Here is a 27,811-nt window from a genome sequence, read left to right on the forward strand (position 1 = left end):
TATACAAATATACATTATTTTCTATTAATGTTATTTTAACAAAGTCCTCAACTCTGGGGATATAATTTTGCGTGTGTGTGTGCTGTAAAAGATTGCAATAACACTTGTGAGACACTCTACCCTTCATAATACTGTACAAAAGTGGTCATAGATGATGCATTTGAGACACAACACATGCTACTCCCAAGTGTACACAGCAATGTGATTAAATCACCCGAGAAATCCACACTGTATGCATGTTAGCCCAATAGCATCACTGCTGCCTTTTTACACTCCCAGGAAATCAAAAACTCATGCTGCTGTGCCAGTAATGCCAGCACAGACACTGACACCACATACTCACAATGTGCTGACGGCTGGGGGCTGAAGGACGGTTGGGCAGGGGAAGGGGAGGGGTGTGATTGGGCAGATACTGGGGCAGTAAGGGGTCTGCTGGCTGCTGATGGCTCACTGTCTGTGTGAGGGGCCGTAGGTCTGCGCACACTGCTCACTAGATCAGTCAAACGTGACACTGGATCCATAATTAACAAAAGGCAGATGACAGATTAAAAAAAAGCCAGATGAACAGCTAGCTGCTAAAAGAAAACATGGTGAATCAAATATACAGTGAGTGACAAGTTTGTAATAAACATAGACTCCGGAATGAGCTCTCTGCATACTGGTCCATCAGGGACTTACTCTGTGTGGGAATGCTGGGGGTCTGGGGAGTGAAGGGGGCAGAAACAACAGCTGGAGTGGTAGTGCCTCCCCCCTCACCATCAGATGTGGGCACCGAGCCCCGACATACCACACCCAATAGATCAGTGAACTTAGTGGCAGCTGTGGGCCCAGACAGGGCAGGACAGAAATAACAGAGTGGAGTTTGAGCTTAGAAAAGGAGCAGAACAGGAATATCAGTGGCATTAAAGGAACAGTTAACTCAAAAATGGGAATTTCATCATTGTATAAAATGTAATGATTTTTGGGTATCTGAGTAGAAGCAAGATTTATTAGTAGGGATGTGACAAGATCTCGTGGCACGAGATCTCGCGAGATCAGATGCGTCTCGCGAGATCCGACTGGTCTCGCAAGAACGTGAAAATATCCTCGCAAAACATTTTGCATTGTTTACATTAGAACTGCACCATTAATCATTAAAAAATTGCGACCTTGCCTCAAACATCCACGCGATCTTATTCCTGAATGACAACGATTCAGCTATGTCTATTACGACTGTTAAACATCACGGGTGTCAGTGGATCGTGTCGCTGCCCATGGTCGGCCATCATCACACTTCCGATGTGAATGCTGTCATATGGGTGGCGACAAAACACGCGCTGCTCACACTAACAACTCCACTAACACCTGCTTCACATCGTAAGCGTCTTAAACACATTCAAATCTGCATTCATGCTGCTGCTGATCCAGAAAGAGCAACACAACCACGCATCATTATTTCTGTGTTACAGACATTTAAATAACAGAAGTAGGCCTACTGGGATAAAAGTTTATAGTTTGGTAAAAACGCTTATTGTCTACAGTAGCGATCAAAACGAAAGCATTTCAAATAGTGAAACGGGTCTTCATGAACTGAGACACTGACTACACCTACATTTTGTTTTTGCATTTAGTTTTTTTCAGTTGAATAAAAGACTATTTTTCCCTATATATATTTCATTATTGAAGATAAAAAAAAAGTAAAAATCTCGTCTCGTTCTCGTGAACCCAGTCTCGTGTCTCGTCTCGTGGGATAAGCGTCACGTCACACCCCTATTTATTAGTAAATAATTTCAGCCTTTTTAAGCAAAGCTATGATATGGCTACCATAAAAACACAGCAAATGATTATATGGACTTGTGTATTGTGTTAAAATATATTGTGTTAAACTTGTATTGTTATAAAATATACACTACTGTTCAAAAGTTAAAAGGTTAGTTAACAATTTAAATTCCGTCATTAATTACTCTCCCTCGTGTCGTTCCAAACCCGTAAAACCTTCTTTCATCTTCGGAACACAAATTACAATATTTTTGAAATCCGAGAGCTTTCTGACCTTGCATAGAAAGCAACGTGATGGTACTCGTGTGAATGCAGCAGAGGAGATTGACAGAAATGGTCGAATAGTCATTATTTTTTATTCTCTTTAGACACAAAAAAGTATCCTTGTACCTTCATAGAATTACGGCTCAACCACTGATGTCACATGGACTATTTTAACGATGTCCTTATGAAACCTTTTTGGGTCTTGAACGTGTCAGTTGCATTGCTGTCTATGCAGGGTCAGAAAGCTCTTGGATTTCATCAAAAATATCCTAATTTGCGTTCTGAAGATGAACAAAGGTCTTGCAGGTTTGGAACGACATGAGGATAATTAATTACGGAATTCACACTTTTGGGTGAACTTTCCCTTTAAAGGTTATTTGGAATAAAGTGTTTTCTATTTTCTATTCATCAAAGAATCCAGAATAAGAAACACCAATTCAGATTATCAGAGTGATCTCTAAAGGATCATGTAACACTAAAGTAATGCTGAAAATACAGTTTTTCCATCACAGGAATAAATTACATTTTGAAATATATTCAAATAGAAGTTATTTTAAATTGTAATGTTATTTCATAATATTACTTAATTTCTGAAATTTTGTATAAATAAAAGTCTCAGTGGGCATGAAATGCTTTAAAAACAATCTTAATGACCTCAAAATATTAAACAATAATGTGCATATACACACTACATATATATTTATAATTAGTGCTGTCAAATGATTAATCGCATCCAAAATAAAAGTTTGTTTACATCATATATGTAGGTGTACTGTGTTTATTTATTATGTATATATATATATATATATATATATATATATATATATATATATATATATATATATATATATATATATATATATATATATATATAAATAAATACACACACATACAGTATATATTTTGAAAATATTTAAATGGATACAATTTATATTTATATTATTACTATATTTTATATTATATATAAATATATTTAATATATAAACATAAAATTTTTCTTAAATATATACATGCATGTGTTTGTATTTATATATACATAAATATACACTGTACACACTCATATATTATGTAAACAAAAACTTTTATTTTGGATGCGATTAATCGCAATTAATCGTTTGACAGCATTATTTATAATACCTACTTTCTTTTACAGGGTATGTTTATACAACAATGATAAGCTAAAAACAGAAAAGCTTTTTGTGTGCGTTTTTTGTGCACGGATGACAACTTTGTCTAAAACAATTCCTGGATCCACGAAAATGACTTACAGTGTTGTATTATGCATGCTAGGCCAGTAGTTGGCAATATCACTTTTTAAAAGAACACTATTTAAACACAATACGCATGCCCATGACATCAAGAAAATTGATAATGACATTCAAGACTATAAGAGTTTCGTTGTCAAAAACTTGCACTTTGAAACTTGTCGTGTAAATGAATGAGCACAAAAAAAGAAAAGTTTTCCATTTTTAAGATGAAAATGGCATTGTGTGTAAATACCCCCCTTAGAGGAAAAGAAACTCATACAAGCTTGGAAGAACATTAAAGTAAGGTGCGTAATTGATGGCAATTTTCATATTTTTTTGTTGAATTATCCATCTAAATAAATCCAGAAAACCCACCGGAAAATGGTTAAGCATTTAGGACACAGAAAACAGCAAGATTAGATTGGATTAAAAAAATTAAGGTATCCATTTACTAATGAGTACACAAATTACGACCACAATCTTCATTAATGCCTCTCGTTTAATGGCACAACTTTACTAATTTAAGTGCTGATCTGCATCGCACACATGCAAAAGGGGATTATGGGAAGGTTTAATGAGGTCACGGGCACTTACTGAAGAGAGCGGGGGAGGGGCCTGGAGGCGTGTGGGCGGAGTCAGGCTGGGTGCTTGGGTTTGACTGAACTGAACTGTTATCTACAAGCTTTCCTGTGACACATTCCCCAACATCGCACAGAGAGAGAGGGGACACAGAAAGCATACTGATGTCAACAGGGTGTTTGCAGCCATTCTCAAGCCTAGAAAAGGCCGGAGGAGCAAGACGCCTTCATGTGAAGTGTGGTGATTCCAGCTAAGTGTTACTGCAGTATACAAGCCCAACAAATTATATGAAATCCAAAAATTATATTTTTAAATGAAAGATCCTTAATGGAATATATCTCCCAAAACTGAAAATTCTATGCCAGTAGAGTAGGTCTGACTTCATGAAGTTTGTTTACAAGACACTTGAGAATCTGAAATTTTCATTTTCGGATGAAGTATTCCTTTAAAACAAGACAATTATATGAGAAGCAAAACTGGACACATTATAAAGACTTGCTTTCAGAGAACCTATCTAGAATTAGTGCTGTCAAACGATTAATCGAATCCAAAATAAATGTTTGTTTACATCATGAGTATGTACTGTGTATATTTATTATGTATATATAAATACAAACACGTGCATGTATATATTTAAGAAAAATATGTTATGTTTATGTATTAAATATATTTATATAAAATATAATATATATATACATTTTCAAAATATATACAGTATGTGTGTGTATTTATATATACATAATAAATATACACTGTACACACTCATATTATGTAAACAAAAACTTTTATTTTGGATGCGATTAATCGTTTGACAGCACTATCTAGAATATAACTATTTTTGTCTTGTTCCACTGGCATCCACTTCATTAGTTTTGAACAAACATCTCTAAATGTTTCAGTTCGTAATTTTCTGCAGCGCATGAAATCTATTACTATCAGCAGGAATGAAGCAAAACAAAGACACAACCAAAACTTAATCAAACAGTACAGTAAATATCATGAAACATAATACAATAAAACACAACAAAATAGAATGTTTTACTAAATCAAATAAATACTGGACTATTCAAACCAAGCAGGACCATAAAAATCATGCTAGCAGGTTGCCGAAATCAACGTGATTGATTCAAAATCACATTCAACGCTTGAAAATACTAATTTACAGTCCTGCCTCTATTCAAGTGCTTTACAGTAAAGTTAACAGATGTTACAAAGCTAACTTCTCACAGCTGTGCCATAATTCATCACTCAACTATTGCAGCAAGATATTTCCCAACACCACCTAGAAGTAACACACACACACCCTTCTCACCGTCTCTTTTGTGTGATCGCGAAAACAAGACATCACGCTCCTGTCATGCATGCTGTCTGCCCAGAAATTTGGCGGCAACTTTTCTGCTCATATGCACACTCGCTCTGAAATAGCCAGGGTCTCTGTTTCCCACTGAGCTTAATTATAGCACAAGGTGCCCTTGCCTTGTTCTGGGACAGAGAGAGCTGACACAGACACAGAAAGTAGGAGTGATACCAGCCCAGAAGTGAGCTCAGAGTAAAACTTTCACTACATTCCTCAGTTTAGTATTAATGGATCATGACGTGAATATAAAATGTTTAGACTTTTGTTTATACTCTGCATTCACTACCATTTAAAAAGTTTGAGGTTGGTATGCTTTAAAAAAAAAAAAAAAAAAAATCTCTAATGCTCTCCAAGGCTGCATTTATTTGATCAAAAATACAGGTAAACCAGTAATATTGTGAAATGTTATTACAAGAACTCTTTTCTATCTGAATACATTTTAAAATTTAATTTATTCTTATAATGGAAAAGCTGAATATTTAGCAGCCATTACGTCAGTCTTCAGTGAAAACAAATGGGCAGCTTAATACTTTTGAGGATACTTTTTCTGTTTGTTTGTTTTTTCCAATTAATATAAAGTTTAAAAGAACAGCATTCATTTGAAATACCTCAAATGTTATTACTGTCACTTTTGATCGATTTAATTCAATCGATGCTGAATAAAAGTTTCTTTCCAAAAAAAAAGAAAAAAAAAAAGGATTCCAAACTTTTAAATGGTAGTGTAAATCTTTAGGACTTTAAGACTGACGGTTTGCTCTGATTCTGATTTTGACAGTGTAGACATCATCTCTCATCTAGTATATATTGCTTGCCATAAAAAAGACTTAAAGTGATAGTACACACAAATATGAAGACTCTTTCATTTGCTCGCCCTTGTGTCTTACCAAACTTGTATTTTACTTCTTCTGTATAACACAAAAGAAGACATCCACAAGAATATTCGGAAGATTTTTTTTGTCAGTCGATGGGGTTCAGTGTTGTTTTGGATCCCACTGACCTTCACTGAATGGGAAACATCCTAAATCTTTTGTGTTTCGGAGAAGAAAGTAAATCATACAGTAACAAAGATGAGTAAATAACTATTCATTTGAATTGTTTAATACAGAATTTCCATTTTTGGGTGAACAATCCCTTTCGAATCAGCCCAATGTGAAAAGATGTCATTGTAGAAAGATGATAGCCTGACTGCACTGAACAAAAATCTGATTTTAATTGGATTTCAAACAACATACGGTATTATATTATCTTTGCTATTAAGATATTATTGAGACAACTATTACATTTTTGCAGCCTGTCTGAACAAAACCTTAGAAATCTTTGCTGAAAAGCTGCGGTGTGTGTTGTTCCATACAAAAGCCGATAGTTGAGTCTTACCTTTCATTTCCTCATCCTCCACTGTGGCATTACTGCTGTCCGACGACTCCTGTGATATTCAGACACAGAGAGCCAATTAGTTAGACAATATATGAACATTTTTCTGAAAGAATTATACCAGCTAGTGCCAAAGTCCTCTCTCTCATTGTCATACACACACACCATAAATGAACATGTAAACTGCAGAACTCTGGGGAATCACACACAATTAACCGTTCAACGATGCATGGCCATGTCAGCACGACTGTTAGAAGAGGCTTGTTATGTTTGTTATAATCCCACTCACTCACATACATAATGATATTAAACACAGGCCACATCTCCACCAGGAATGAATGTTATGAACTCAATACTCTTTCCTAATTTCACAATATCCTGTGCTGAAATCTGAGAGATGAGTACAAGAATACTGCAAACGCTTCCAGGGGCAGCATGGTAGAGTAACTCTTTTATATTACTTTCAGCATGGAGAGTAATATAAAACAACACATTCTTGGCCTGCAGCAGTCTTCTTTGGTGCATATTGGATGCACATTTATTTTGCATCGTGTGAATTCATGTTCAATTTCTTAGATGTGATTTGATGGGTCTTACAAAGCAGCCTCAGAACTTCTGACTGAACAGAAAAACTAAATGTGGATTTGAAAACTGAAGTTTTGTCCAATAGAACTACGGAAGATTTTCTGGCATTATCACTCAAAAAAATAATTCATTGGATGAACTCAATTTAATTGAGGGCAGGATTTCCATCCAATAAATATGTGTAGCCCCAACTCGTAAAAAACTAATTCATGTGATGAAATGTAATTGAGTTGGGCCAACTCAGCTTGATCAAATATAGTTTAAATAAAATTGATACATTGATGAAGTGATTTTTTATGCTTGTTGAACTCAAACTAAAACATTTAACTGGAAAATAAATTATTGGGCAGACATCATTCTACACTCAAAAAACTATATTTTGAATTTATTTAACTTTAGGCATTAGCCAACTTGTTAGGCATAGCATAAGATAGTTTTGATTCATCCATGTCATGCCAAAAGTAGTTGATTTTTTATTATTAAAACAACTTTGATTCATGTTTGCAGATCCTCACCCAAATTGTAACCCCCAAAAACACTAACATACCAGAAAGTCTTTTAAATACAAACAGAGCATTAAACATTAACAAGTCTCACAATGTTATCATCTTAATAAAAATGCCTAAAATAACATTTTATTTCAAGATTTACTCTCCTTATCCAGCCCTGTGCAAAGCATGATGGGAAGGGGAAATCCACTTCCTAGTTACACAAGTAAACTCATTTATGTTCTTTCAAAATGAAAATATTGAGTTGAACCAAAACACAACTGTTTCAAGTCAGTTTAACACAATGCAATTGTTTAAATGGGAAACCTAACATAATGGTGTTAAATGAAATTATTTTTATTTTTTAAATATTCTGAAGTGTTGGAGAATAATCTTTTTGAGTGTAAAAGCCGATCAAATTCTAATCTTAATCTTCAAAAAACTTGGAACAATATATATAAAGAAAAAGTAAAAGTAAAAAGGCTTGCAGTGAGGATAAATCAGTGCTGTTACTCTTAACTAAAACTATTTTTTTGAAACTTAAACTACTATTTTTACTAATTGAATAAATGGCAAATAAAATATAAAACATACAAAAATCAGATATTTAGTCATTGCAGCTAACTTTACTAAACACTAAAATAAAAACAACAAAGCCATTTAAAAATATGTCTATATAGTTTTTTGAAAAATACTTTTTATTTCAGTAATTCCTTTTGTTATTTCAGTAGATCAAGTTATACTAATTGAAGTTTAAGTTTAATTGAAGTTTAATTTTTTTTATGTTTTAGTTTGCTATAATAACCCTTATTTCATAAAAATAAAAAAAAAACTTGCAAAAAATGCAAAAGTTTAAAAAAAATTACTATCTCCACCTTTATGATAAATAATTTTGGTGCTGTGTTGGGTCACCACTTGATGTCTAATTTAAAGAAGAGTCCTGATGCAAAACCATTGCAATAAAATTCTTACTAAAAGTTTTAACAAATATTTTAGATTTTTAAATTAGCCATACCGTATTGAAAAAAAAAAAAAAAAAAAAAAAAAAAGGCAAAGCTGAAGGATTTGCAACAACACCTTGTAGCTGTAAGTACACACTGCAGCACTTCCTCTTGTACCTTATTACTCAATTGAATTCATCAACAGAATGATGTGTCAATAGGAAATGAGGAGGTGGGGGGCATGGTCACCTGAGAAACGGGACCGTGCACCTGTCACAGTGTAACCGTAGCGATCACCAAGGACACCAGCTCCTGCTGTAAATAGGCCATCAGTATGTGGGGCGATATTATTAGGTGCTCCTGAAAAGGCTTTTGTTCTCTCATTCCATCATCTACGCTGCGCTACAGACCTTGTTACACCTGTACAAAGAAAGTGTTAAACGTGGCGAAACGGACAGCTTCCCACGCAAGGGTCTAATAGCTCATTTTCAAGGGGGAGATTAAGCCCAATTCAGAATTCACACAGGACAGCAACCGCTGGCAGAACAACTCGGCCCAGATCTACACTTCACTACTGCCGCCTGGGAGAGTCGACGTGTGATGCGTGACATTGTTTGCTCCTGCATCCACTTTGCCTCTGCAAAATCTTTCTTCAGTAACGGGACAAATTCAATATACAGCAGCAAAACATTTTCTTTGCTTTCGAAATGCATGCACGAAACTTTAACATTTTCATTGTACTGACAGATTCTGTGCCTACAAACTTAATGAAGTCATTGTTACTCTTCTCAGCACAAATGAACCACTTTTCAGTTTTGTTTTATTGGAAATTTGCTTGCATATAAAATTATGTATTGTAATCAGCAGGCACAATCCCTAGTAAATTTACAGACAACTCAGTTTAAAAATATAAATTAATTTAAATAATATAAAAACAACAATGCAACTATAGATATTTGTAAGATTTTAAAATTCTATTTCAAAAATATATCTACATTTAAATGTATTCCATTTAATTTCTATTCTGTGTTTTGTTTTTAAAGACGAATTGTGTAATTCCTCTTCCACTAGAAGTACAAAATGCAATTTTCAAAAATAATGACTTTGTCAGAAATCATTTTTTAATGTGAGGGAGCTTGTTTTCGCAAGTGGCACTTTCAACGACCACCACAAGAGGTCTCTCTGTCACACAGTCAGAAGCAGAGAGACCCGAGACAGCAGGTTTAATATTCTTATCATGACACAGATTTCCAACTGTTGCTCTTCAGCCTCATACTGCAAACATCTGATGCGTCAAGAGTCATTTCCCATCATCATAATCATTCATAAACATCACTATTACAATTTATCTCAAAACAATCAGAAAGGAGCTGCACACAAGTGACTCGATACTTCAACACGACATGCGTTTCATTAGAATACTCGTTTACATGTTATGTTTAGGCACAATTTGTTAATAGTCATGAGTTATTGAACCGGTTTCAAAGAGCACGAGAGCATGTACACAGTAAACGTCAATAGGGACACACGTGCAGCCAACAGGCATGATGTCATAGTCTGTAGTCACATCAGCAGAAATGCATTGTGGGGATGCAGATCAAACAGAGGACGGATGGTGGGAAGGAAAGAAGAAGAGTGGTGGTGCTGGTGGTGGGGTACCTTAATCCCATCCACTGCATTATGGATGACAGTGGTCTGTGCCTCCTACAGAGCGACAGGGGAGGAGGGGGTGGAAAAACATGAGGAGAAAAAAGAACGAGAGAGAGAGAGAGGGTGTGGGTGGATGGGTGTTTGTGATTACCAACCCAGTAAAAATGAACAAACAAAACATGCACAAAAACCACCAGAGGTTCAACAGCGCAGAGCTTCATAAAACAAATGATTGCATGCTAGGTTCAAATATTTCAGAACCACCGACTACGTCCGCACAGCAGCGTATCGCTAAAAATGAAATAGTGTGATTTCGGCGGATGCTATCACAGCTGCTAAACAAACATGTTTATTTTATGCCGTCTCCTTTGCGTAAGTGTCAACCCCGGAAACCTGCTAGACGCACATCTGAGCGCATAAATCTGTAATAAATCCACTTCTCTCTTTCAGGAAGTAACATTCCCTCACTGGCCAATCAGCAGCCTGTGCTCCCCATCATTATGGGGTATTCATCGCCATGACAACCGTTGCCCCGTGCAACAAGCAGCAGTCACATACTAAGGTTACTCAGAGTCTATAACATTCTGTCGTTATTTATTCACCCTCACATTGTTCCAAACCTGTATGAATTTCTTTCTTCTGCTGAACACAAAAGAAGATATTTTGGTTGAACGTTGGTAACTAAACAGTTGGCGATAGCTATTGAGTTCCAAAGTATGGAGAGAAAAAAAAAAAAAAAAAAATCTATGGAAGTCAATGGCTACTGTCAACAGAAAATAACTTCTCTTGCGTTCAACAGAAAAAATATATTCATACAGATTTGGAAAAACTAGGGTAAATAAATAATGAAAGAATTTTCATTTTTGGATAAACTATAGGCCCTACCTTTATAAATTTATTTTTATTGTCATATATATATATACATATATATATTAGGGCCGGGACTTTAACGCGTTAATTTAGATTAATTAATTACACAAAAATAACGCATACAATTTTTTTTACGCATTTTAATCGCACTTATTTTTGCACCGCGGAACGTTTCTCACTGGATGAGTTTCGGTGGACCGATTATACTGGAGCGCCAACTAGCGTTCAGACAAAAACAAACCACAGTGAACATGGACAAAGAAGCTGATGAGACTGCTTTGGTTGGCCCTGTGGATGGGAAATTTTGTTATAAAAAACGAATGGATGGAAGCGTCGATAAGAGCATGGTTGTGTGCAATCTATGCAACAAGGAATTCGCATATCACCGCAGCACATCGAGCCTCAAGTATCACCTCAATGCTAAACATATAGCAAAGTCTGTTATGGCCTCTGAAGCATCAGAGATGTTGTCTACAGTAATAGTCAGGGTTTCCGATGTTCTGAATGTACTTGAAAGTATTGTGGTTTACTTAAAAAAAAAACAGTTTACAGAAGGTATACCTACCTATAGGGTACCTGAATTTCTGAAATGTAGGCTACTATATTTCTAAATATCTTATTGCTACACTTAATGGCAATATTGCACTGGTCTGTTGGACTTGGTTGAACAAAAATAAACAATATTTTGTTGCTTAAGCTTATGTATTCAGTCATTATTCAATGGTATACTAAAAATCCATATGAAAAAACTTACTTCTCACTGTTCTCAGGTCAAATATTTATATGCGGTTAAAATGTGATTAATTTCGATTAATTAATTACAAAGCCTCTAATTAATTCGATTATTTTTTTTAATCGAGTCCCGGCCCTAATTATATATATATATATATATATAATCTTATGACATATTATGCATTACAAAAGATGTTTTAATGCTGTATCAAATAAAAACGTGTTAGCATTGATACAGTTAAAAAACTCAATTCATTTGTCATTTAAATGATAATATTAAAACATTTTACTAAAATATTCAAAATAAAGAAAATGCAAGTGGATAAATATCGCTGTATACTACCATGCATTGTCTATACTTGCACATAAATTAGAAGAGTTTTTTTTTTTTTTAAAGATTTTTATTATTATTAAAGTTAAAATAAGGGTACACAATAAAAATATCACCCAGTCCTACATAACCGTACAGTTAATAGTAAAGCTGGAAGGGAAGCCATGAAACAAAGCACTAAGGCTAGAGTCTTTACTGACCATAAACACCTCCACACTTCACTTCAAGGTTGAGTAACTATATCTGAACCATAAAACGCACCGAGTACACACACACAAACACGAGCAGCATTAAAGGGCAACTATGAGAGATCCTAAAATATTCTGATATATTAGGCCACGTGTTGCAATAGCTGTATGTGTTGAAACGCTTGCCATGTTTCCATTAGGAGCTTCCCTCCTTAATGCTTTGGGTTCACTCTAAAACCTCTTCAGCTTTTACAGACCACAGAAATCTACAAAACTCTCCTCAGAACATAGACTATCCATCTATATCCCTCAAGCATGCCATTAAACATTAAACAATCACATCCCCCATGTACCCACCACCCTGGCATAATGACATTTATTAAATTCCCTGCCAGCTCCAAGCAATAAACAACCGTCATCATCCACCGGATCAAAGCAGACACTGAAAGGCAAACTGGCATTATGCAATCAAATAAACAACCCCATAAATGTGTGACAAGAGTGTATAGTAATATATCAGAATGTCAGAGAGCAACTGAATAAACAGCTTAACTGGGTCCATGGACAGAGACGTAAAGCATAAGACTTAATTCAAAAAACAGTTGTGCCACTTTAAGACTGGGTCATTTACAAAACCTTGTTCGAAACGACCTACTTTGGAATAGCGCTGTGCCTTTAAATTTAAATAATAGAGTTAAATAAACAGTTTTATATAAGAGATGCTTGCAAATAAAATAAACAGTGTATTCATAATGTCTGAAAACAGCAGGCACAATTCCTAGAGAATTCACAGATCTCACAAGAATAAAATAATTAGTACATATTTATACACACACACACACATATTTGACAGTAAGATTATTTTAAATAAATTGATCGCATTAATCAAAATTGACATTTAGAATGTTAACAAAAAGAAGCTATTGTAAATAAATGCTGCTCATCAAACTTTCTGAGATGTGCAGACACACACACACACACATACACGACAGTAAGATTATTTTAAATAAATTGATCGCATTAATCAAAAATGACATTAAAGTCATTTAGAACGTTAACAAAAAAGAATAATGCAAGTAAATGCTGTTCTTCAAACTTTCTGAGATGCGCGCACACACACACACACACACACACACACACACACACGCACTGCTCAGGGCTGTAAACATTCAACTCAATTGACAACTGCAGCATACTAGACCCAGCGGATTTAAGCGAGGAACATGTCATTAAACATGTCATCCTTTTATTAAGGATCTCAGTGAACCAAACAGCCTCTTCTCAGCACTGCAGCCAGGAAACTATAAAAACAGTTTAAGGGCTGATTCTAAGAGCTCCAGGAGGAGTTTCTATCCCCAAACCAATCCAGATATTAATGATGATGCTGCAGATGCCCTGAACACTGCTCACTGAATATACTGTAATATAACGGCTCCAAAAGTATCTGGTCACTTTAGACACAGTTAAAAATGCAAGAATGTCATTGCATTAGGTAACTAATCATCAAACCAAGTGTCCTGTGTTTCAGAAAAGATATCAAAAGCACTTTTTTGTTAGGTTTCAAATTGATACTGTTAAAAATGAATCCATATAGCCACTTTGTGGTTCTCAAACCATAGTGGAACATGTTCATCATTAATATGATGAACTGTACACGTGGTTACTCTTAAGACACCTTTGAGAACTTGAGAAACTTCTTACATACACTAAAATCACCCTGAGACCAGTTGGTTAAAAGTAATATTGAAAATGGCTGCATGAAAGTTAGTTCTTAATATCAAATGCCATTGGTTTGATAACTAACTCATTGAACTTCATACATTTTAGAGCAGCTAAAGTACACAAATATACTTATGGGGCCACTGTACCTATATACAGTTCATCCATTTTATTCTCTGCTCTAAACACCAGATCTTTCCATTTCACGTTTGCATTATAATATACATTGTCTATATTATTTCACAGGGTTTGCATTCATATGCAATAAAAAAGTTGGCAAAACAGCTCAAAAGAAAACAGATTGCAAGTACAGTCACAGACAGAAGGGAAAAAAGGATGGAGTGGAAGAAAAGAAAAGGATTAGAGAGGTAAATACCAGTGCAGGAGAGGGGAGGTTTCCCTTGGGACTGGTGACTATGCTGTTTTTGGTGCTGTTTGTCTGGGGCTGTGCAGGGAAACACAACATACATTCGGTTAAGAAAGGGTCAGGTTAAGAAGAAACGAGGGAGAGATCGGCATGCACATGCACACAATCACATGCAGAAGGGTACAGTCATTATCTGTTTTAAGGTAACTGACTGATGTAGTGTCTATTCACATGAAAACAACATTATTCATTGAGACACAATGTTCTCTAGCAGCGAGAGGAATGGGAGGGTCATTATTAAAGTCCATAAAATGCTTTTTGCCAATTTGGCTTCCTAAACTAATCCATTATACCAATTAGCCACATTACATGCAGAGGCGGATTAGCTATGGGCAGGGCTCCAGACAAAAAAAATAGAGTAAGGAGCCATTGGCTCCTATAAAAGAAAAACTTAGGCGCCAAATTATTTTTTTAGGTGCCACAGAATAAAAGTGGTTTATTTTATTATTATCATTTTATTTTTCCCCCCTATTTTAACATTTCAATCATTTTGTCATGTGTTTATGTCTTATCTTTTCTAGGCTTTATCAGCATTTTAATCCATCTTGTAGATGATCAGGTCGACCAGGGGGCCTAAGGTTCACTTAAAGTGTGAATTAAATGTCTTTTACAACTTGAAATATACAGTCACAAAAAATTGTTCGTTACACAGAATCTGTACCAATATCATGGACCATAAGCATCACTTGGCAACTGAGTGCAGTGCATCCTATAAATGTTGTCACGTCTTTCACACATTCAGTCTGTTTTTCTTCATTAGTAAAATGCAATTTTATAGGAGGAGTTGAATCATGTACAACAGAATAAGTAAAAATATTAATATGCAACAGCGCATGAATATAGCAAAACGCTCCTCTTTATAGTTATTTTTCTAGCTGACTGATGAGTTTATGGACACTGAGTGGTTATTCTGAGGTAAATGTATTACAATGCAATGTTTACAAGCTTTATACATTTCCTCAGTTTGAAACAATGAGCTTTTACATAAAACATTTCAGTAAGTTGTACTATAGGCTTTCTTATTGCCTACCTTTTGATCATGTTCATTTCATACTATAGTAGTAAATCGAAATATATAATGGGTTCACTTGCTGCTTTAACTGAGGTGCTAAAGAGATCGCGCCTGAGCATTAAGTGCCATACTCTCCGCTCGCGCGATCCGGACGCATACACGGACCGTGTGGACGCGGGGTACTGGTGTTTATATTACCCAAAGTGTGCGCTTGTGGTCCGCATTAAAGAGCACCCAAACCGCATCATTTGAATTTCGTAGCATTTTAAAGCTGATACTTTGTTTATTAAAAAGTAAGACAGCACAAAGCTTTTTGCGATTTACTGGATGGCAAGTGCGCTTCAAATAACAGGAAGTCCATGCATTAACAGAACACAGCATATAGACTAAGATCTCGATAAGAAGATCGACCGGACAAGTGTAAATGCATCTGGTTGTTGAAACCACATATGGTAATTTTACTCCTCCCATAATATTAAAATAATAGACGTGTGAGAGCGTTTTATAGCCTATATGGCATGTTATAGTCAGATATGACAGCGCAATGCAACAAGCATCACCGCGGATGAGTAGCGGAGTATTTCTTCAGCAAGCGACGCGCAAACTGAATGAACCTGAAAGTAAGCCGCAGACGCTCAACACACAATCTTCTTCATTAAAAGTAGCGAGACTAGCCTATCTTTCCAGTGCTGATGCCGCGCGCTCTCTTGATATTGAAATTAGCTGATAATTAATAAAACTATTGCTTTCATTGACGTGAACTCCGTTATATTTGCATATGAAGCGGGAATTGAAGAACGGATTTATATCCGTCTTGCGAAGACACATTTATGTGGCCAAGTGTAAATGGGGAAACGTTTTAACAAATCATATAGATATCCGATCAGAGAAAATGCATGAAGTGACCAGGTGTAAACAGGCCCTTTCAGGTCTCTCTCACTGCGTTCAGCAGACTGTGTGCGGCAGAGACGAGGACTGTTTGAAACTATTTTCAGTAAAACTTTGATGCGCATCGTCTTATGTAAGTTTAATACGTGAACATAACAAAAGATGTGAGCGCAAAACAATCGGGAAAAAAGTCCTTTCATGCAAATTATATATAGTCGCCAGTGGCGACCTCAGCAAAAACTTCACTCGCAAATTAATATTTTTGGTCGCAAATGCGACCATTTTAGTCGCAGTTTGGAGCCCTGTATGGGTGTTTATTTGTACTCAGGTTCCCTCAGGCCTCACGTCTATGAGCTTGCGGTGATATCGAGGTAGCTAACGGTCCGCTTCCCCTCGTACGGCTCAGGCACTCGCATGTGTCTATGTGCGGGAGGCATGGTCAAGGAAGATGAATGAACAGCAGATCACTACCACTGGATCCTCACAAACATAAACCCACATACACGAGCACACACACATCATGAAATGACTTTGGCACTATGGGCACACATTCAAATACATATTGTTCCTAACTGGACTACATGATGGCTAGCAGAATAAACAATGTAAACATTAACAATTCCCAAAAACTTATCACAGATGGACATGGATCTCTATGGTAGTCCAACTTTATCCAAGTACACAGGGTGGAACTGGGAAAACACAGGTCTTATTCTGTGTCTTTTCCATTGCTAACCTGAGTATGAGCAGAAAAGACTCTCCTAAACCTGCTTTAGAAAGCTTCTCAAGTGGTCAGTATCAACCAAAATACATCCGATTACCAACATGCAGAATGAGACCCAGGAGGTCTGTGGTGTCAATGAGAGGGGGGAAAGGAAAGGGAAGTGGTGTGTGGCCAAGTATGGTGACACATACTCGGAATTTGTGCTCTGCATTTAACCCATCCAAGTGTACACACAGTAGTGAACATACACCTGGAGCAGTGGGCAGCCATTGCTGTGGCGCCCGGGGAGCAGTTGGAGGTTCGGTGCCTTGCTCAAGGGTCTCACCTCAGTCATGGTATTGAGGGTGGAGAGAGTGTTGGTTATTCACTCCCCCACCTACAATCCCTGCCGGACCTGAGACTCGAACCCACGACCTTCGGGTTACAAGTCCAACTTGTTCAAGTTTGCCCTACCTGGAGCTGGTCAAAATGATTCAAACAAGGTAAAGAAGAGCAAGTAGGAGGAACCCAGTGTTTGTCAGAAAACACTAAAGAAAGCGGGACACATTTACTGGGTCCAAGTGGTCTCACAAAGCCAGATATTTGACTGCGCTCCAAAAAGTCTAGTCCACAGTGTGTTCTGGCCAAGAACTGCCCACTTAGACATTCAGATACCGACTGAAAGCAACCAGTCTGTTCATTTAGTTTTTATGTGCCACTTATGGCGCTTTTCCACTGCGTGGTACGACTCGGCTCGGCAAGGCTCAGTACTGCACGGCACAGCTCTGTTCGGGTCGGTTTGCGTTTCCACTGCAGTTTAGTACCACTTTAGAGTGGGCGGGATTATTCACATGTCGTTATAGTTGCGCTGCCTCTACTGCCGTGACTCCTGAAAGACCTTTTAACTCACTTCGAACCTCGGCGGTACTAAAAAAAGTACCAGGTACCAGGTACTGTACCCAAACCCCCCAAAAGTGAACCATACTGAACTGTACAGTGCCGTACCATGCAGTGGAAAAGGGCCATTAGGGGCAGTTTTATCTGAAATTGTAGACTTAGAATTAAAAACTAGACATGTGCCTTTCAGGCCTGTTCACACCAATAGTGTTAATTATTGGTGTGAACTCATATGCAATAAAAAAGTTGGCAAAACAGCTCAAAAGAAAACAGATTGCAAGTACAGTCACAGACAGAAGGGAAAAAAGGATGGAGTGGAAGAAAAGAAAAGGATTAGAGAGGTAAATACCAGTGCAGGAGAGGGGAGGTTTCCCTTGGGACTGGTGACTATGCTGTTTTTGGTGCTGTTTGTCTGGGGCTGTGCAGGGAAACACAACATACATTCGGTTAAGAAAGGGTCAGGTTAAGAAGAAACGAGGGAGAGATCGGCATGCACATGCACACAATCACATGCAGAAGGGTACAGTCATTATCTGTTTTAAGGTAACTGACTGATGTAGTGTCTATTCACATGAAAACAACATTATTCATTGAGACACAATATTCTCTAGTAGCGAGAGGAATGGGAGGGTCATTATTAAAGTCCATAAAATGCTTTTCGCCAATTTGGCTTCCTAAACTAATCCATTATACCAATTAGCCACATTACATGCAGAGGCGGATTAGCTATGGGTGTTTATTTGTACTCAGGTTCCCTCAGGCCTCACGTCTATGAGCTTGCGGTGATATCGAGGTAGCTAACGGTCCGCTTCCCCTTGTACGGCTCAGGCACTCGCGTGTGCCTATGTGTGGGAGGCATGGTCAAGGAAGATGAATGAACAGCAGATCACGACCACTGGATCCTCACAAACATAAATCCACATACACGAGCACACACACATCATGAAATGAATTTGGCACTATGGGCACACATTCAAATACATATTGTTCCTAACTGGACTACATGATGGCTAGCAGAATTAACAATGTAAACATTAACAATTCCCAAAAACTTATCACAGATGGTCATGGATCTCTATGGTAGTCCAACTTAATCCAAGTACACAGGGTGGAACTGGGAAAACACAGGTCTTATTCTGTGTGTCTTTTCCATTGCTAACCTGAGTATGAGCAGAAAAGACTCTCCTAAACCTGCTTTAGAAAGCTTCTCGAGTGCCGTGACTCCTGAAAGACCTTTTAATTCTGCATCGCTCCATCAAGCTCTTGCTGGACCCGCTCCTCGGCTATCAACGAGAGGATAGCCTGTACTTCCTCAACAGACAACGAAACAGCCATTTTTTGGTTGTTTAAAAAGGTGCGCTCACTCAAAAGTTGCGTTCAATTCTTCGCTTTAAATCCGATTTAAATCTAGCAGGTCTGTTGTGTCTCGTGCCGCAAGTTCAATGACGCAGGCAGTGACAATTCTCTCCGGCCAATCAGTGATCAGCAGAGTTTACACGTCCCGTTTTGGTAACGGTGCGGCTCACTTCGAACCTCGCCGAGGTGGTACTAAAAAAAAGTACCAGGTACTGTACCCAGTGGAAAACCCTCCAAAAGTGAACCATACTGAACCGTACAGTGCCGTACCATGCAGTGGAAAAGGGCCATTAGGGGCGGTTTTATCTGAAATTGTAGACTTAGAATTAAAAACTAGACATGTGCCTTTCAGGCCTGTTCACACCAACAGTGTTAATTTTCTAAGCCATTTTCCAATTTAGTCTTTAGGCCTGTTCACACCTAGCACGATAACTATAAAGATAACAATTAAGATATGGTTCTAAAAATCGTTCTCAATATTAAAGAATAGCAGAGTCTACACCACAGCTATAACGATAAAGGCACAGATAAACGATATCATGGGAATAACTTTCAAAATGATTTTTTCCAGTTGATGAATGATAAAAACATTGACTGTCAGAATCACCTGCTATAACAAGCTTGAGAATTGAAAGCGGCAGATGAACATGGGCTTACAGACGATATCGTTCACTGGTGTGGACGCTAATATCGTTATCTTTAAAGTTATCGTTCTTGGTGTGAACGGGGCTTTAGTCTTTTGAAATAGTCTTAAGGCCTGTTCACACCAAACATGATGTGGATACATATGGTTATCCATAAATATGGGTACTTTTCTTACACAAATGCATCAATTCGCATCAGGAGGTCTTTATTAAGCCCCAGAGCCATGTGGAGCACTTTTTATGATAGATGAATGCAAATCATTGGACTTCTATGGGACTACTGAATCTCAACACCCATTCACTGCCATTATAAAGCCTGGAAGAGCCAGGACATTTTTAAAAATAATTCTTGATTGTATTTGTCTATAAGAAGAAAGTCTTATACACTGAAAGTCACGTGACGTGCTCATGAACCTAGTCGCACTTGAGTAGAGCTCTGTACGTTTGGCCTCTTTTTGCTGATTTTTTTCGTTTTGTTTTAAGTTTTATTCATTGGTGGTACTTTACTTGATGGCATACAGTCGTAAACAGCAGGAGTTGTCTTCGTCGGTTTCTCTGATTAAGAAGAAATCCAAGCCACCGACCGCGAGTGATATGATGGACAAGATGGCGAACACTGTTACACACTTTGAGAACATTCTAAGAACCGAGTTGATGGCGATGCGGAACGAGTTCGCTTCTCACATGTCAGTCGTTCAGTCGCTATGCTCTAAACTGGATCTTCTTACAGGGGAGATGAGAGAACAAAAGAAAGTTGTCGCAGATCACGATAGACGCGTTGCCACACTCGATCAACAGGTTGTGGACTTACAGGATCGCAATAGGCACAGCAATTTGCGTCTGGTTGGATTGCCTGAAGGTTCCAAAAAGGACGATCCTCTGGGCTTTTTGAAAAGATCTCTACCGACGTGGCTCCCGTCTCTGGCGGGCAAAGAGATTGAAGTGGAACAAGCGCATCGCGTGTACACAAGGCTCTCCTCAGATCGTGCTAAACCACGGTTCACCTTTAAACTGCTGCGGTACACGGACAGGGAGCTCATTCTGCGGGCCGCCAGACTTCATGTGAAAACTTCCGACGGAGCAACGCTGTCTTTCTTTCCAGATTTTTCAATGGTCACCGCAAAAAGAAGAAGTGCATTTGCGCCAGTTAGGAAGGAGATAAGAGATGCTGGCATCCAGAATTTTCTTCTTTATCCTGCAACGCTGAAGGTCATTCTCAATCAAGGTGAACCTAAAATGCTACACTCCCCAGAAGAAGCAAGTTTTTCTCAGATCCTTTTCATCAACCAACTCCCAGTGAACTTCAGCTGGACATTTGCTGTCTAATCGGAGAAGAGATGCTCTAAATGGTTAGGTGACTGTCTTTCACTGTTCATTTTAATGTTCACTTCTTAATTCATGGTTCATTGTGCAAACAGTATCGCTTACTGATTATGAAATTTTATTTGTTTTAGTTGTATTCTACGTCTCTCTTTTCTTTATTTCATTGTTTATTTTCTTTCTTTCTTTTTTTTATAGAAATACTACATAGTCAATATGTGACTATGGGGCCAAATGTTGGTGCTTCAGTAATGTGTAGGTTTTTGTTGACGCCACGGTGCTGGCAGATCAAGGTTTGTTCTTGGTTTGATCTGCCATAGTTCATAGGAATGTGTTTATGTTTTTTTGAATGGTAACGGGGAGGGTTGGGGGTGGTTTAATGGTAGACTCAACTGGTTTTATTTTCAAACTTTGTCTTATTATGCAGTAATTTTGTTTGATACCTATGACTGACCTTAATATTCTGAGTTGTAATATTAATGGGCTAAATGGCCCTCACAAATGTACAGGTTTTCTGGATTTTTTGCGAAGAAGAAAGATTGATATAGTGTTAGTTCAAGAATCCTATTTGAAAGAGGAGGATATACACAGGTGTAATAATAAGTTTTATGAAGTTGTATCTCACTCATCTTCGGATAATAAAACCAAGGGTGTCCTAATATTGGTCCGGAGGACTTTAAATATTACTATTTTAGATAAAGGTTGTGATGCAGATGGCAGAATAACACATATAAAAACAATAGTGGAGAATAGGAATATTGTATTTCTCTCAGTTTATGCCCCTTGTATTCCTGACCCTACTTTTTTCTCTGTTTTGTCAACCTATCTCTTGAAGTTTTCAGATTTTGAAATTGTATTGGGTGCAGATATGAATTCTGTAAAGTCGCATATCCTAGATAGATATGGACCAAAGGAATCATACTCTCAAGCTTTGTGTTCTGACAAACTTCTGCAATGTGTAACCTCATACTCGTTGGTGTATAGCTGGCGTTTATTAAACTATTCTGCTAAGTCTTTCACTTTCTTTTCTGCTACTCATAAATCCAATTCACAAATTGACTATTTTCATTTCTACTACTTTATCTTCAGCTGTTCGTGATGCCGATATCTGTTCCTTATCTTTGTCGGATCACGATGGCAGATTATCTTTGATCCCTCTGTCATTTCGTGCCACTAGATGGCAATTTAACCCTAAATTGTTACAGGATGGACATTTTTGCAGTCAATTCAGAAATAAATTTACTGAGTTTATTGAAATTAACCAAGGTTCAGTGGATGATCCTCGAACACTTTGGAATGCAGTTAAAGGATTTATAAGGAATAACGCAATCTCATATGCCTCTTTCCAATCTGACTAGAGATAATCAGCGTTGTTTCTCAGACAATACACTCAGTAAAATCATGGCGGTTAGGTCCGAACTCAATTCATTACTGAGATCCAGGGCAGAATTCCTGATCCAAAGATCCAGGCAGAATTATTATTTTCAAGGGAGTAGACCAAGCCACATTTTAGCCCTAAGATTACGCAACAGTGAAAAGTTTGCTAATATTTCAGCAGTGAAATCACAATCTGGGCTCATGATGACAGACCCAAATGACATTAATATGGTCTTTCACTCTTTTTACTCTAACATCTATACTTCTGCTGATGGTGACCCTGACTCTTTTGCATCGTTTCGGTCCTACCTTGATTTACCTAGGCTGTCAGATTCAGATTTGGAATACCTGGCTGAACCGATCACTCTTCAGGAGCTGGAGTCAGTAATTCGATCTATGAACAAGGGGAAATCCCCAGGCATAGATGGCATTCCAATCGAATAGTATACTACTTTTTGGTCGGATTTAGGCCCCCTCATGTTAGATATGATCAATTTTTCAGTTACTTGAGGCTCATTTCACCCATATATTAATATAGCTGTTATTTCTCTTTTGTTAAAAAAAGATAAAGATCCGACTTCCTGTTCTAGTCACCGGCCAATTTCTTTGCTAGGGACTGATGTTAAATTATATGCTAAAGTACTATCTCGTCGTCTAGAGAAATTTATGAATAAGCTAGTTCATCATGACCAACCAGGATTCATTAAATCTCGCTCAGCTTCGGATAACTTACGCAGGTTATATCATATTATTAATTCAAAGAATAGTTTGTCCTCTCCTTATCTCTAGATGCGATGAAAGCTTTCGACCAGCTAGAATGGAACCATTTATGGGCGGTTCTACAGCATCTGGGTCTGGGATCGAGTTTCATAAATATGATAAAAGTCCTGTACGCCAATCCAGCAGCCACTGTTCTCACAGGTGCTGTTCGCTCTAACCCATTCTTTATACATCGAGGTACTCGTCAGTCTTGCCTGCTTTCTCCTTTGTTATTTGCCCTATCCTTGGAACCCTTAGCTCAAGCAGTCCGACAATCTGAAACCATTTCTCCCATAATTATATGGAATACTCATCATCATCATCATCACCATATTTCTTTGTTTGCTGATGATATATTATTGTTTTTGGCGAAGCCATCACATTCTATTCCTCATGTCTCTCTCTAGGTTTAAAATTAATTGGAGTAAGTCATGTTTACTTCCCCTCAATTCTAAAATGGATTCCATGTCCCTTTCTATATCTATTCCATTGGTTCAAAATTTTAAGTACTGGGGATAGACGTTTTTCCTTCCCTGCAGGAAATCGTCTAAAAAAACTATAATGGTATTCCAGCCAAAGTATCCTCAGATTTGGAAAATTGGTCTCGTCTTCCTACTTCTTTTCAGGAACGTTCTCCCACGTATTAATTTATTTTCTTCCATGATTCCTCTCGCTCCGCCGGTTGGCTACTGGAATAAACTAGATTCTTTCCAGTTTCACGGTATATATGGGATGGGAAACGTCCTCGTATTAAATTGACTAATCTTTTACAACGATGTAGATTACATGGAGGTCTTTCTTTCCCTAATTTTAGACTGTATGCTCAAGCCTTTTCCCTCTGCCCTTTAGCAGTTTGGTTTGATCCTGACGCTTCTGTGTCTTGGAGAGCAATTGAGGAATCTATTGTTTATCCGTATAAATTGAAGCATCTTGTTTTTTCGGGAGTTTTGCTTAGGCAGTGTAAATCTCGGTTTGGTCCCATTGTAACCCATCTCCTCTCCACATGGAGGGATGTTGAAAGACGTTCACAACTAGTTACAAAATGGCATAGGCACTTGCCTATTTTCCACAATAATAACCTTTTGTCAGGCAGTACTCCATTTCATTTTCCGCAATGGACTCATAATAAAGTAAACACTCTGGGAGATATCTATGATGATAGTGCTTTAAAATCCTTCCAGAATCTTAAAACTCAATATAATCTGCCAGGCACCTCCTTTTTTTTATGTATTTGCGAATTAGATTGGCCCTACAGGCATATGGGGTGCCTTGGAACTCTCAACTGTCTGTTCACCCTTTGCGCAAACTAATCCTTCTTTCTGCGGAATCTCCCTCCTCTGCTTCAGTCATCTATCTCTTTATTCTTGAGCATTCATACAAACCTTTATCTATTACAACTGTTTGGGCTAAGGATCTTAATGAGGATGTGCATATTTTATTTTCCGATCAGGTATGGGGGTATGTTTAAATTGTCTTCTAAAATCCCTAATCACCAAATGATTCATTGGAAATTGCTGCATAGGGTTTACCTGACTCCAATGAAACGTTTTTATATGAATCTGTCATCTTCTCCTAAGTGTAATCTCTGTTCCCAAGGAGTTTTAGGCACGTTTTTGCATTTTTTTTGGGAGTGCCCCTCTCTCTCACCTTTTTGGACTCAGCTCTCACAGGACCTATCATATTTGTTGGGTACTGAGATATGTTTGACTCCGTGCCATTTTTTCATGAATGACTTTTGGGACTTCACCATGTCCGTCCAACAAAGATCTTTACTGTTAGCTGCTCTCGCAGCAGCAAAAAAAAAAAAAATGCTAGTCAACCATTGGAATCCTCCTCACACAATGGACAGAAGAACCTGGACTGTGTATTTGTTGGACATTACCTCAATGGAACTCTCTACTTCTCGTATACATGGATCTAACGTGAAAACTGTAAATTCGTGGCATTCAGCTTTTAATGTTGTGTCTTCTTTTCTAAAATCTTTGTAAAAATTATTTTATTGTTATTTGTTTAGCTATTAATATTAATTAATGTGTTTATTATTATTATTTATTTTCTAAGTCTACCAAGGGGTGGGATGGGTTTTAAATTTGTACAGTTGCTTTTTGTTTTGTACTACTGTTCCAAAAAATAAAACTCAAACAGTTGTTAACAAAAAAGAAAGTCATATACACCTAGGATGGCTTGAGGGCGAGTAAGTCATGGGGTATTTTTCATTTTTGGGTGAACTATTCTGTTAACTATATAGTTTTAGTACTTGTTCTAATTCTATGAGCGTTATCTTCCATAAGTGTGGAAACTAAGATAGGTACTGTTATTCTTGATGTGAAAAGGCCTCTACTGTGGAAAAACTAGGCTAAAGTCAGCCAATCAGACAATATAAATCGGGTGCTCAGTGGATAGCGTGTGGGTGGCCTGTGAGGCTGAGACTAAGATCCAAGATTAGTTGACCAGTAAAAACCACACAATTTTATTTATTTAAACAAAACCAGTCTGAGTATGTTTAATAATGGCCATCAATTCATTAGGTCCCACAGAAATGCAGGAAGCACGACTTTAGAGGAAAGTGTCGCACAATAGCTGATACAGTAGGTGGAGGTACAAGAAGAGGAATATGAAAGAAAACAGAAGGGTGTAAATAAAACAAGATTCTCACCATGTACTGAATGGTAGAGCTCGACTTCCGCTTCTACAGAGAGAATGAAAAGGAGACAAGTGAGAAAAATGGAGGAACCTGTGAGACGATATATATAAAAAAAGTAGCTGTTGGTTTTTTTGATAACCATGTTCATTTGGGGCAATGAGAAAAGAGCTGGGAGGAAATCTCAAATGCAGCATAGCTGTGTGTGTATCAGTCAAAGAATAATTTTAGGGTGCACGTGAAGGTTTGGGTTCAGAGCAAGACAACTTGAAAGTTCTTCTGCACAAGAGGAACAAAGAGAAACAAGGGTAGTGGGTCAGGTGAAGGAGCAATACAAGTGGAAAAAGGAAAGAGAAACATGCTACTAGCAGAAGAATAGTTAAAGTGCACCTGAAGAATGATCAGCGTAAGCAAAGTTACCTGATCCAGGGTCAGCTGTTCGTGACACATGACAGTTACCGACAGTTATCTGGCCCTGAACCTGGAGCAGGGAAAACAACGCAGGAGCTACACAAAGTGGGAATGATGTGCAAGGACAGGCAGGGATGCTGAGAGAGGAAGCAAGCACAGTCTGTGCGGTTCAGTGATATTTTTTGTCCTAAAAAAAGGGCAGCCAAGAACAAGTTATATTAAGCACAGAATGTTCTCAGAAGTGCTTTGGTTCAAAAGGCAGCAGCGCAACTTCCAATTGCTGCAACTGCCGTATTAAAAAATAAATAAATAAATACGCCTCCAATTCTAAAGCAGAATTACATAACCAACAGTCGTGCAAAGATTTAAACACAAAGTAAGGAAGTCAGCTTCGGTTAATTTGAGAAATAGTGACAGAGATTAAATAAAGAGCAGCTCAGCTGCAACTTTGAAGACGGAGCATAAAGGTGAAGGAAGGAGAGAGAGAGCAAAGTAATCGTGAAAAGGACAGAAGAAATGTTTTAAAATGGCTGGAGAGGACGTGGGGGAGCCTGTTGCTAGGAGATGAGAGGAGCGCTGTGCTGCTATTTTCGTCTCAGAGTTTCCAGGGTTTCAGACTCACGGCTATTCTTGGAACCAGAGTCACATTCCCAGCTGAACTATTTCTCCGCTCAAACACACTCACACACAAACATACATACACATGAAGAGAGCAGGTGTGAGTCACAGAGGTGGGCTGTGGGGTGACGACAAAGTAGAAACAGGTAGGAATGTGTTTGAGTGCGTTTCTGCGAACAATCCCATAAGCGCTAAGTGCAGTTCATCTCTGAAAATCCCATTTCGTGAATCAAATTACTATGGCTCTTGTGGAAGATTCCATAGATTCCTCAATGGCATCACAGCCGTCGTCGTTATATCATTCTCTTAAACATGCCCACAGGCGCTGATGGAAATAAAACCTTCATTTCGTCTCATCTTTCAGTGCTATCACTGGCTCTGTGACCGGATAGAGCTTGTTACGGTGTTTGGTAACACCTTATATTTCCACGCTCTTATGTCTGCTAGAGAGCCCGGCAAATTCACTGAAATACTCACCACAAGGTTCACTGCGTAATCCACACTCTATTTTTACTTTTTGTGCTAATGTGTGATGGATTTAAACACAGGGAGGTGTGTTAAAGGTTTTATTGGTAGCTAAATAACCATATATTTCCACGCTCTTATGTCTGCTAGAGAGCCCGGGAAATTCACTGAAATGCTCACGCGGGGAATATACTTTTACATTTTCATGCTAAT

General features: G+C 37.8%; 1 protein-coding gene across 7 annotated transcripts in view; it reads right to left on the reverse strand.

Annotated features, from left to right (window-relative positions):
- Positions 1-27,811, reverse strand: part of LOC306870608 (calcium/calmodulin-dependent protein kinase type II subunit gamma-like) — a 77,378-nt gene that overhangs the window by 6,478 nt on the left and 43,089 nt on the right. For 2 of the 7 annotated variants that reach the window (XM_079417981.1, XM_079417986.1), the window contains 4 exons: positions 26,120-26,152; positions 18,357-18,425; positions 14,457-14,525; positions 6,580-6,628 (listed from right to left, as the gene is read on the reverse strand). In XM_079417981.1, the coding sequence (XP_079274107.1) occupies positions 6,580-6,628; positions 14,457-14,525; positions 18,357-18,425; positions 26,120-26,152 (220 nt within the window). The remainder of the gene's footprint in view (positions 1-6,579; positions 6,629-14,456; positions 14,526-18,356; positions 18,426-26,119; positions 26,153-27,811) is intronic. The other 5 variants (XR_013784282.1, XM_079417983.1, XM_079417982.1 and 2 more) reach the window with 5 other exon arrangements.

The sequence above is a fragment of the Barbus barbus genome (genome assembly GCF_936440315.1).
Source record: "Barbus barbus genome assembly, chromosome: 6".
Taxonomy (NCBI): Eukaryota; Metazoa; Chordata; class Actinopteri; order Cypriniformes; family Cyprinidae; genus Barbus; species Barbus barbus.